Consider the following 11,949-nt stretch of genomic DNA (forward strand, 5'->3'; position numbering starts at 1 on the left):
GTCCAATCAAAGGACATCTCAGAGGCTGTTCTGTTATGTAGGTTTCTTCCCACAACCTCTTAAGTAGATAAAAGCTGTAGCGATACAAAGAGCAGAGAGAATCCTCCATTAGTGTAGAATCGTTTAATAATAAATACAAGTTCAAAGGCAGTAGATTGCACTCACTAACATTTCTTTGGTAATTGTCACATAGTAAAGAGGCTGGGTGCCGAAGTAGTGACACTCAGCAAGCGGTCAGTGTAAAAGCGTCCTCCCTCCGCTCCCCTCCTGTGCGCACAGTACAGAACGGCGGTGTTTCTGGGATTGCGCGATGATGTCACTTCGTGATGTATTATGGCCTGATCAGCAGAACCCTATGCGCATTTCGCTCCGCTTCATCAGGGGTAGATACTCGGTACCCCTTCGGAATCTTCATAGCCCCAAATGAATAGCTATGCATTTAACCCTTTGGGGGTAACCAGTAAGTGCTATATATAAACAATGAGTGTATAGACTCAAAACTCTATATACAGACAAATAAAGAAATCTAAAAATGTTTAAAATAGTAGACTGAAAACGGAGCAATGTTAACAAACAAGTATATCAATAAAAACAACCTTAAAAAAAAAAAAAATGAATAGGTATTTCTCGTGGGAAAAAAAACAGACCATACCTGTTCCACAGAATTAAAAATGCTTACTCTAAAAATGAATCTAATCAAACTATAACAAAATAAATAATATATATGTCAATGTGTATAGCTAAATTATTCGAAAAACAGTTAATCAAAAATGATACTAGTAATCAATATAGTGTTATCCATTGTATGTTGCCAAAAGCACATTCATGTATCCAATTCTACAACGTGATAGTACTTGTTTATTTTTCCTCTTTGGGGTGTAGATATCAGGGGCTGCAGAGATATTCTACAGAAAAAAACCCGTTCCCGTTACCATAAAGCGGAACATTATTTATAGAAATGCAGCAAGATCATTGTTAAAGATATTAGCATTATTTTTTAAGTGTATTGTTGATTTGATTGTTTGTTTTGTTGACCCCCACCCTTTTCTTTTCCTGTATCCACCCCCTGCCTTTATTTTATTTAAAAAAAAAAACAAAAAACTGTTTGAAACAAAAAAGAAATGCAGCAAGATCTAGATTTACAGTCTGCAGCTTATGGATGGGCGGTCGCTCGCTATTTTTTTTCTTTTTTTAACCACCACCCACCCCCGTGTCTTTGGCATAATCGCCTCTATTCCTTTGATCTTTAGATATTTTTTTTTAAATATCTCCTTTATGTATTTCCACAAAGTGCCTAGACAGGCCATGTTGCAAGAAACTCTTCTCAAATGTTCCTCTTTATGTTCTGCAAATCCCAATTTTAAAGGGCTTTTACCATTCTTCCCAAACAATGTTTATTATATTCCAAAATATACACGTGTAGTGCTAGTTAATACATTGTTATCTTCTAAATGTTGCTGGTCTTTGAAGTACAATTCCAAAAGTGCGGGGAAACAGCCTCAGGCGAGGAGAATCCGGCTTGTGCAGCCAACACAACACAGACAAACAATGCAGGTCTCCTCTAGGACAGAGGTACAAAGTAGAGCTCTACTCACACGTTCATAACGCAATTCTCCATTTAATGTGACAGCCAAGAACAGTGGAGAGACAACGGTTCAGGTCCCACATGGACCTTTCTCATCAGCCATATGGGACCTGAAACGGTGTCTTTCCACTGTTCTTGGCTGTCACATTAAAGGAGAATTTCATTATGAACGAGTAGAGCTATACGTTGGTCTTTGAAGTGACAGTTGTGTTGTTTAGTTTGTCTAGAAGTGGTACACCTGCTGCAACTAAAACCCAATGTTTTTTTTGTTTGTTTTTAACGGTTCTTCCTTTTTCTCTCAAAATGATTTGGGGGTTATTTGATAAAATGTTATCTAAATAAAAAATCCTCCTGTAGAATTCCCCAAAGTTTCCTTAAAATCTCTATTACTCGCCTTGTCGTTATATCTGGTAATGAAAGAGGTAATTAATTGGATGCCTCATTACTACCAACCTGAAGCTTTTTATCTCTAATTTGTAGTTCTATTAAACAAAATCTGTGAGCAACTTTGGATCATAGTTCGCCTGTAAAAACCTATTGAAATAAAATCAGCCTGTTCCTCAAAATTATCCTCCCTGGAACAATTGCGTTGCAATCGCTGAAAATGCCAATACAATAGATTTTGGACTGTGGGTAATACACACATGTGGCATCCGAATACCGGTTGCAATCAGCAGTTTTCCTGGAGCTCCTGGTGTGAATTACCCCGTTGGTGTGAAAAAGTTCTATAAAAGGAAACTCACGTTTCACAGTACTGATGGTAAAATCACATTTGCAGGCGAAGAGTAATGTCATCAAGGGATTTAATAAAATCCCAAAGCCTTTATTGTCAAAATACAAAGTACACAATATAAAAATTAGGTTTTGGTTGTAGTATAACTTTAAAGATCAATCCAGGGCACGCACTTCTAAAGTCGTAATAACATGATGATGGGTGCATACCATCCAAAGGAATGGGTACATAAAAGAAAAAGAGCACAGGCGCTCCAACAGTGACAAAAGATTAAGTTAATGTCTCAACTCACACATGCCCCAAGGGTATATTTGGTTCTATTCAGTCACCGTTTGATTGCTCTTGAGAAAGCCTCATGTGAGCTGCAACGTTGAGACATTAAGTGTCACCTCTTTTGCTATTGGAGTGCCTGTCGTGCGTGTGTCCGAATCTTCAGGATATCAGATTTATGCCACGTTTCGGCTCCCTGTGTCTAGACAAAGGCTCCATCGGGAGCCAAAACGTGGAATAAAGCCGGGCTTACACCAAATGCGGACAGGCGCGCAACGCCACAACACATGCCCGTTTTCCACTGAGCGCGCACCAGATCTCAGAAATTGATTTTCCCCAGCGATGGCCGCGTCACGTGAGCGGTTCAGCCAATGAGGGCGAACTGCTCACGTGACATCATGGCCACGCTTCACTGTCGCCTCCCAATGCCTCCTGCCTGCAGTGCAGCTTTCGGGCTTGTGCATCGCCCCGAGGGAGCGCGAGCGCGCCCTGCCGGATCGGGTATAAATCGCAGCCTATATCGGATATCCTGAAGGGACGGAGTGACTTGCTTTTTCAGAGATATATATTTTGTATGAGCACCCCAACATGAGGTAGTGAAGAGGAGCCCCAAGACTCACTGCACATGATAGAGGGACCCCAGCATTGTGCACATATGGGAACATTCGCTTTCTGATCACGAGAGGTCTCGTTTAAAAAACAATTTACACATACAAATCAAAAAGTAGTGCTATGGATTACATGATAGTGTTTGAGACTATGAGCAGACCCCTCTCACCCCACTGCTTAATCAGCGGCCAGCTCTTCTGGAATAGGAAAGGTTAAATCAAAAGCCTGGCACATGGGCCAGTCCTGATATAAAAGCAACGACATATATGTGTATAAAACATATGGCATACGTGCATAATTATATACCTGGGGATGTGAAAACGACAGTCACACCTTACGTGCCTCGCTACACACAAACATTACACCTCGGGAAGCTCCGTTGTACCCCAGCTTGTGTTTCTCACTCACTGCGAATTGTCAGCATGAATTCCCTTTGAAACATTTGCTGGAGATGCTCGATCACAGGGTTTCTAAGCGATGGGTGCAATAAACCTTGCTCAGAGTCCGTGTCTCAGGTCCCGCCTCCTCTTTCAGACGCTCTCAGCAATGTGCATGGTTCCACGATTTTTACGGAGAATCACCGTGTCTGGCGGCCATATGATATAGGCCGGTTAAACTTGCGCGTTAATTTGCCGTCTTAAGGCATGAGGGCTTATTCCATCTCTGTAGAGGCTTTCAACAACTGGCTGGGTGCGCATGCAAAACAATCTGCTGCACAGCACTCACTGACAGTGAAAACATGAAGTTCTAGGCCAGGGGTGGCCAACTCCTGTCTTCAAGGGCTACCAACAGGTCAGGTTTGTAGGATATCCCTGCTTCCGCACAGATAGCTTAATCAGATGCTCGATCGAGGCAGGGATAGCTTGAAAACCTGACCTGTTGGTAGCCTTTGAGGACTGGAGTTGGCCACCCCTGGCCTAGTCCTTACACTACAGATAAAGTGACTGCTGAAGGACTTGCTCAGAGACCTGAGGTATTGAAGTGGAGTCGCTCCAGCCCACATCCTGCATGGCTTTAACCTGCGATGTTTGATTCCCTGAGCTGTTGGAGAAGCGCAGACCTGCTGGTCTCTCCAGCAGCAGAGGAGTTCGGGAGAATTTTGTGTGCAAATGATATCTGGAGGGGTCGATGGTTTGGGGGAAAGGGAGAGCGCCCTGAAAATGTTAGAGATTAACAGAAAATGAGACAATGAACAGAAATAAGAACAAATTCCAGGAAGAGAAATGAAGACGGACGTAACATGAGAAGCACAAAGTAAGAAGAGCCGGGAAAGGAGCCAAGGAGGAAGTCACTGTGTAATAGAGAGGTGCACAGCTGACAGTGCGGTCCCTGGGGGTTTATTCCCTGTGTAACAGCGACACAGTGCAGTGTGTGTGTGTATTCCCTCTGTGTATCAGCGACACTGTGCATTGTGTGTGTATTCCCTCTTAACAATGACACTGTGCATTCCCTCTGTGTATCAGCGACACTGTGCATTGTGTGTGTATTCCCTCTAACAATGACACTGTGCATTCCCTCTGTGTAACAGCGACACTGTGCATTGTGTGTGTATTCCCTCTAACAATGACACTGTGCATTCCCTCTGTGTAACAGCGACACTGTGCATTGTGTGTGTATTCCCTCTAACAATGACACTGTGCATTCCCTCTGTGTAACAGAGACACTATGCATTGTGTGTGTTCACTGTGCAACAGTGACACTGAATTGTATTCCCTATGCAACACACACTGTGCATTGTGTGTGTGCGCATTCCCTCTGTGTAACAGTGACTCTGTGCATTGTGTGTATTCCCTCTGTGTAACATTGACTGATTGGCATTTTGTGCGTGTGCGTTGCCTGTGTAACATGAGGCACTGTGTATATGTATTCCCTCTGCCTTGTGTGCGATCCCTGTATAACAGTGACACTGTAGTGTGTGTGTATTCCATGTGCAACAGTGACACTGTAGCGTCTGTGTATTCTGTGTGCAACAGTGCCACTGCAGTGTCTGTGTGTATTGGGAGTGACAGTGACACCATGTGGTGACTTGTGTGTATGAGAGTCCTCTGTACATGATACAGCAGGATGTCCCTGTACACAGCACTGTGGTTAAAGTTGTGATGCAGACAGAAGCAGAGCAGGGAGCCCCCGTACCTGAAGCAAACATGGGATATGAAGGCACTGTGGCTCTGTGTGTCCTGAGCCCTGGGAGAGAGATCAGAGCGTGTGTGGGATGAGCGCGAGATACAGACCTCCATCCCGCGTTAGGCTCAGCCTTTCAGTAAACAGGGGGCGGGGTCAGAAATGATTGGCCATTGCGAGCTGGGTTTCGTTGCTGACGAGGTGTTGGGCCTCAGCCTCACTCACAAGCAAGCTTGCTGTCAAAACTGGAGAGAGCCACAGCAAAGGCTTGCAGAGCACAGAGCGGGTAATTAAAATCCAGCGTGAAGAGGTCCTCAGCCACACGGCCAAACTGCATAACGATGTACTCCACTAATGAGAGAAGAGGGTTGTGGGGGGGAGAAAGAGACGGACAGTGAGAGAAAATGGGGGGGAGGGTGGATTTTGTGAGAGGGGGGGGGGGGAAGTGAGAGAAAGAGGGGGGGGGAAGTGAGAGAAAGAGGGGGGGGGGAAGTGAGAGAAAGAGAGGGGGGGAAATGAGAGAAAGAGGGGGGGGAAGTGAGAGAAAGAGGGGGGGGGAAGTGAGAGAAAGAGGGGGGGGAAGTGAGAGAAAGAGGGGGGGGGAAGTGAGAGAAAGAGGGGGGGGGAAGTGAGAGAAAGAGGGGGGGGGAAGTGAGAGAAAGAGGGGGGGGGGGAAGTGAGAGAAAGAGGGGGGGGGAAGTGAGAGAAAGAGGGGGGGGGAAGTGAGAGAAAGAGGGGGGGGGGAAGTGAGAGAAAGAGGGGGGGGGAAGTGAGAGAAAGAGGGGGGGGGGAAGTGAGAGAAAGAGGGGGGGGGAAGTGAGAGAAAGGGGGGGGGGAGTGAGAGAAAGAGGGGGAGTGAGAGAAAGAGGGGGGGAGAAGTGAGAGAAAGAGGGGGGGGAAAGTGCGAGAAAGAGGGGAGGGAGTGCGAGAAAGAGGGGGGGAGTGAGCGAAAGAGGGGGGGGAGTGAGAGAAAGAGGGGGGGAGTGAGAGAAAGAGGGGGGGAGTGAGAGAAAGAGGGGGGGAGTGAGAGAAAGAGGGGGGAGTGAGAGAAAGAGGGGGGGAAGTGAGAGAAAGAGGGGGGGGAGTGAGAGAAAGAGGGGGGGGAGTGAGAGAAAGAGGGGGGGAAGTGAGAGAAAGAGGGAGGGGGGGAAGTGAGAGAAAGAGGGAGGGGGGAAGTGAGAGAAAGAGGGAGGGGGGAAGTGAGAGAAAGAGGGGGGGGGGAAGTGAGAGAAAGAGGGGGGGGGAAGTGAGAGAAAGAGAGGGGGGGGAAGTGAGAGAAAGAGAGGGGGGGAAGTGAGAGAAAGAGGGGGGGGGGAAGTGCGAGAAAGAGGGGGGGGAGTGAGAGAAAGAGGGGGGGGAAAGTGAGAGAAAGAGGGGGGGAAGTGAGAGAAAGAGGGGGGAAGTGAGAGAAAGAGGGGGGGAAGTGAGAGAAAGAGGGGGGGAAGTGAGAGAAAGAGGGGGGGAGTGAGAGAAAGAGGGGGGAGTGAGAGAAAGAGGGGGGAGTGAAAGAGGGGGGGAGTGAGAGAAAGAGGGGGGGAGTGAGAGAAAGAGGGGGGAGTGAGAGAAAGAGGGGGGGGCAGTGAGAGAAAGAGGGGGGGGGAGTGAGAGAAAGAGGGGGAAGTGAGAGAAAGAGGGGGGAAGTGAGAGAAAGAGGGGGGGAAGTGAGAGAAAGAGGGGGGAAGTGAGAGAAAGAGGGGGGGAAGTGAGAGAAAGAGGGGGGGAAGTGAGAAAGAGGGGTGAGGAAGTGAGAGAAAGAGGGGGGGAAGTGAGAGAAAGAGGGGGGGAAGTGAGAAAGAGGGGGTGAAGTGAGAGAAAGAGGGGGGGAAGTGAGAAAGAGGGGGGGGAGTGAGAGAAAGAGGGGGGGGGGGGGAAGTGAGAGAAAGAGGGGGGGGAAGTGAGAGAAAGAGGGGGTGAAAGAAAGAGGGGGTGAGTGAGAGATAGGGTAAGGGAGTGTGGACACTGGTACATGGGGAAGGTGAAGGTGACAGAACAGTGGACACTCACGATCATTGTCGTGCACAATCTGGAAGTTCTTCACAGATGCGTGTGTGACACGCCCGTGGAAGTTGAGCACGTAAGACTGAGTGTCATCATTCCACACGGGGGCCTTATTGTGCAGCTCGATGATGTTCTCCTGACACTTGTTCTGCCATTTAGACAGCAGGCTCTCCGAATCCTGCCAGGCACAGGAAGTGGTCACTGTCAGTACGGCCAATTACATGGCTGTTCCTCAACTAGCACACCGCTGTGCTCCTCCGAACCTGCCTCCCCTCCCACCACGTGCTCCTCCAACCCTCCTTTCCACCCAGCCCTCCATGGGGCCATGGGGCCGGGGGGTAGGTCGGGGACTCAAAACACTCACATTGTGTGGCTGGAAAGGGATGCGCTCGTGATTGAAATTCATTCCGGGAATGAGAACCGCCATCTTCCGGGGACCCTTAAACCCGAGGACGTTAGTTTCCTAGAGGGGACAAAAAGACAGCAAAGCTCTGTGTGCGCACACGAAGCACATAGTGACACACACAGGGGTGACAGAGAGACCCCGACTTGGAGGGGGACAAAGAAGCTTTAGATAAGGAGGGGGTGGGGGCACAAGACAAACGGGAGGGGGCAGGATACTTGTCTCTCACATAACAAATAGCCGCCAGTTCTTGCCGGGACGCTGCATTCTCTGACTGTCCCTGAGCCCTGGCTGGGCTGACACCGCTGTCAAACACTGTAAACTTGGTCCCCATTAGGTTGGATCTGCGAGAGAGAGTGAGAGAGCGAGAGAGCGAGAGAGCGAGCGAGGAGAGAGCGAGCGAGGAGAGAGCGAGCGAGGAGAGAGCGAGCGAGGAGAGAGCGAGCGAGGAGAGAGCGAGAGCGAGCGAGGAGAGCGCGAGCGAGGAGAGCGAGCGAGCAGAGAGCGAGCGAGCAGAGAGCGAGCGAGCAGAGAGAGAGCGAGCAGAGAGAGAGCGAGCGAGGAGAGAGAGAGCGAGCGAGGAGAGAGAGAGCGAGCGAGGAGAGAGAGAGTGAGGAGAGAGCGAGCGAGGAGAGCGAGCGAGGAGAGAGAGAGCAGAGAGCGAGCGAGCAGAGAGCGAGGAGAGAGCGCGAGCAGGAGAGCGAGAGAGAGAAGAAAGAGACAGAGCAATGTGGGAGGGGTGAGAGACAGAGGGGAAAAGTGCGAGGATGGAGACAAATAGGTAGAGGAGGAAGAGCAAGATAAAGGAGACCGCGTGAGATATTTCTTAGTAGAAACCGCACATCTAAGAGTTGCTTTATCTTCAAAGTATTATGGAAACGCCTCTCCCCTCCCCCCCCCACACACACACAATTCTCTCCCCTCCCCCCTTCCTACCGGAGTTTGCCAGTAAAGCTGCCCCCCTCCCGGGACATGTCGGTCGGATCAATAGATATCAAGTAGTTGGACGTTTTACTTTTCTTTCTCTTCCTCCCAGCGAGAAGAAAGAGCTGAAGCACAGAGAGGAGAGGAAAAACAAGACAGTCGTGTGGTGTGCGTGGCAGGGGGGGAGATGAGGCTACTCACCAGTTGCCAGCCTGACTCCCCCTGCTACCCGGAGTTGTTTTTTCCCCTATTCAACTAGTGGTTCCTACGCTCTAACCTGGCATCCCCTCCCTCTCTGCTGGTGGTTATCCATCCCCCGCACCAGATACTTCTCCCCCTCTCTCACCTTAAGGTTATCCCCCTGTCCCCATCTTCTGACGGTTCTGGCCCCGTCTCTTTCCTCACCTTGCGGTTTTCGTCCCGCTCCAGGTGCATGTAGTAGGTGGGGTACAGTCCTCGGTCCATCCCTTTCTTGTCTCGGCTGATCCGACATCTGACGGTGACACCGCGTGGCGCGGGGCGCAGAACAAACTCCTTCAGGTCGCCCACTTCCCCACGTCTCCAGGAGGACTGAGAGGGGATGTCTCTGTGGAACCAGAGTCCTGGGTGGGGAGGCCGGGGATAGAGATCACAGGAAGTATGGGGAAGGACGAAGCTTGTGCATTACATCTCAGGGTGGGGAGGGGGACATCAAGTGTAATATGACTGATGAGTCAGTGTCACAGGGAGAAAGACCCACTCACTGAAAGAGACTTTCTGCTGGAGGCAGAACCGGGCCGTGCTTTCCCAGACCTCTCCTCCTCCTCCTCCTCCTCCTCCCCCTCTTCCTCCTCCTCAGAGACGTCCTCATCGAAGTTCAGGCTGTGTAAAATACCTGCGAGTGCCACAAGAGTTAGGCCTCGGGCATCCGTGCTGAGACGCGCTGCTGCTCGGCAGTGAGCCCCTGCAGCCGCAATGAGAGCGGTTTTAGCAGGGGCTCGCTTACGCTTCCGCAAGCGCGCGGAAGCATAAGTCTTAGCAAAATTTTAAATTCAAGCGCTCAAGGGAGCGCAGGGCCGGTCACGTGAGCGGTTCGCCCAATGAGGGCGAACCAGCTTTGTGACGTTACAGCCCCCCCCCCCGACGCCCCCGGACCAATGCCAGGAAAAGCACCCGGTTCCCTCAGCCTCCGCGCGCCTCAGCACGGCTGCAGTCCTATGGACGCAGCCTTATCCTGGTCACGCAAAGCCACACTGCCAGGGGCACTTCAGGGGCAGAGTAACCCGTCTAACTCAGGGGCCCGTTTACGTACATGCTGCTGTGTAATAACATAAAAGGTGCCGCTGCCGTGTAATGCGCTGCCCGGCACCGTGGACTGTGTTGCCCACCGCTGTGCAATGTGATGCATGTGCCTCCAGCAGCACAGATCCCAGCTTCCTCCACAAACCCCACCAATCAGATAACCCGAACCCCTCACTGCTATAAAGATCCAAACCAGTAACCTCTCTCCAGCAGCATCTCCTGGAGGTCTCGCTTCGACTCTGCCGGGGTCTCCAGATCGTTAGAGCCGGGCCGGGTTCTCCCCTCGCCAGAGCCTGGCCGGGGTCTCCCGTCGCCAGAGCTGGGCCGATCTGGGTCCATGTCTAGCTCGTCATCAGTACAGGTCTCTCCTACAGACAGGATGTGCATCTTGCAGCCCAGGTCCTGCACCTCAGCACTGAGGAATGCGGCCGGACCATCGATTCCTGAGGGATAGAAGGGGGGGAGGCAACACAGAGAGGAGGGACAAGGACCATTGGGATCAGAGGACCAGGCCGCGCAGATAATACAGAGAAGGGGGAGACACTGAGAACACTTTAAAAATGACTAAGAGGAAGAGAGATGTGAAATGAAGTTTCATGTGGAGCGGAAAAAGAAGGAAGCATATGGATGAAAAGAGAGAAAGGTTAAGGAGAGAGCGAACGATAAAGTAGGAAAGCGATTATGATGAAAAACCCAATAAACATGTTTGAAACTAACAACAAAAAAAAAAAGTAGTAAACCGAAATATCAACAGAGCAGGAGACGGAGAGAGAAACAAAGGAAGCACAAGATCAGACTGAGCAAGGGGGTAAAAAAAAAGAGTAAAGGAGGGGGGAAAAGGGAAAATTAAAGAGACACGGCGAGAAAAGTTTGTGAACCCCCATGATAATTACGAAAATTCCATTGTTTTTCCATGATAACCTTCTTGAATCAAAACCAGTCTTTTCTAAAATATTCAACAGGGTTTATATTAACCAATTCCATGTCTTTTGAAACAAAATGATGAATTAAGACAAAAAATTAGTAATTAAGAGTCAGGGTATGTGCAAAAGTAAATGAAATCCTCGTTTTATCAGCTAAATTGAAGAGGATAATTACAATTGTGTATTTAAATAATTAGGTAGATCTTCAGGTGTGAGTTTTGGAAGCCTGACCCTATATAAAGATCAGAAACTTTGAGAGTTTGGTCTTCAACATACAGATGTGTGGAAACATGTCATGCCACGATCAAAAGAAATCTCAGAGGACCTCAGAAAAGCAGTTATTGATGCTCATTAGTCTAGAAAGGGTTACAACACCATTTCTAAGAATTTAGCACTCCACCAATCCACTGTCAAATCAATGGAGAAAGTTCAAGACCACAGTCACTCTGCTCAGGAACGGTCATCCTACCAGAATCCCTCAAAGAACAAACCGGCAAATCATCCAGGATGTCACCAAGAACTCCAGTGTAACATCCAGGAATCTGCAGGTCACTCTCGCCTGGGCTAATGTGAGTGTTCATGACTAAACTATCATAAAAAAAATGAACAAGAATGGTGTTCATGGAAAGATAGCATGAGGAAACCACTGATCTCTAAAAAAGAACATTGCTAACCATCTGAAGGTCGCCTAAGACCACATAGATGATCCACAAGACTTCTGGAACAATGTTCTCTGGACAGACGAATCAAAGGTAGAACATTTTGGCCTCAATGAGAAACATTATGTTTGACGAAAACCAAAACTGCGTTTGAACAGAAGAACCATATCCCAACCATCAAGCATAGTGGTGGGAATTTGATGGTTTGGGGCTGTTTTGCTGCCTCAGGACCTGGACGGCTTGCCATCATTGACACAACCATGAATTCTGCATTGTATCAGAAAATTCTAGAGGAGAATGTCAGGCCATCCGTCCGTGAGGTGAACCAAAAGTGGGTCATGCAGCAAGACAATGATCCTAAACATACAAGCAGATCTACAAAGAATGGCAGCTAAAGAAATGCTGCATTTTAGAATGGCCTAGTCAAAGTCCGGACCTAAACC

The 11,949-nt window shown here is 49.0% G+C and overlaps 1 protein-coding gene across 1 annotated transcript; it reads right to left on the bottom strand.

Moving 5' to 3' along the window:
* Positions 1 to 2,371: 2,371 nt before the first annotated feature.
* Positions 2,372 to 11,930, bottom strand: TULP3 (TUB like protein 3). The gene is given in 9 exon segments (XM_075602298.1): positions 2,372 to 5,669; positions 7,323 to 7,494; positions 7,681 to 7,779; positions 7,949 to 8,063; positions 8,656 to 8,768; positions 9,049 to 9,194; positions 9,197 to 9,245; positions 9,387 to 9,517; positions 10,125 to 11,930. Coding segments are annotated over 9 exon segments (1,146 nt in total). The 5' UTR covers positions 10,312 to 11,930; the 3' UTR covers positions 2,372 to 5,535.
* Positions 11,931 to 11,949: the final 19 nt, after the last annotated feature.

Source organism: Ascaphus truei, chromosome 5 (genome assembly GCF_040206685.1).
Source record: "Ascaphus truei isolate aAscTru1 chromosome 5, aAscTru1.hap1, whole genome shotgun sequence".
Lineage (NCBI taxonomy): Eukaryota > Metazoa > Chordata > Amphibia > Anura > Ascaphidae > Ascaphus > Ascaphus truei.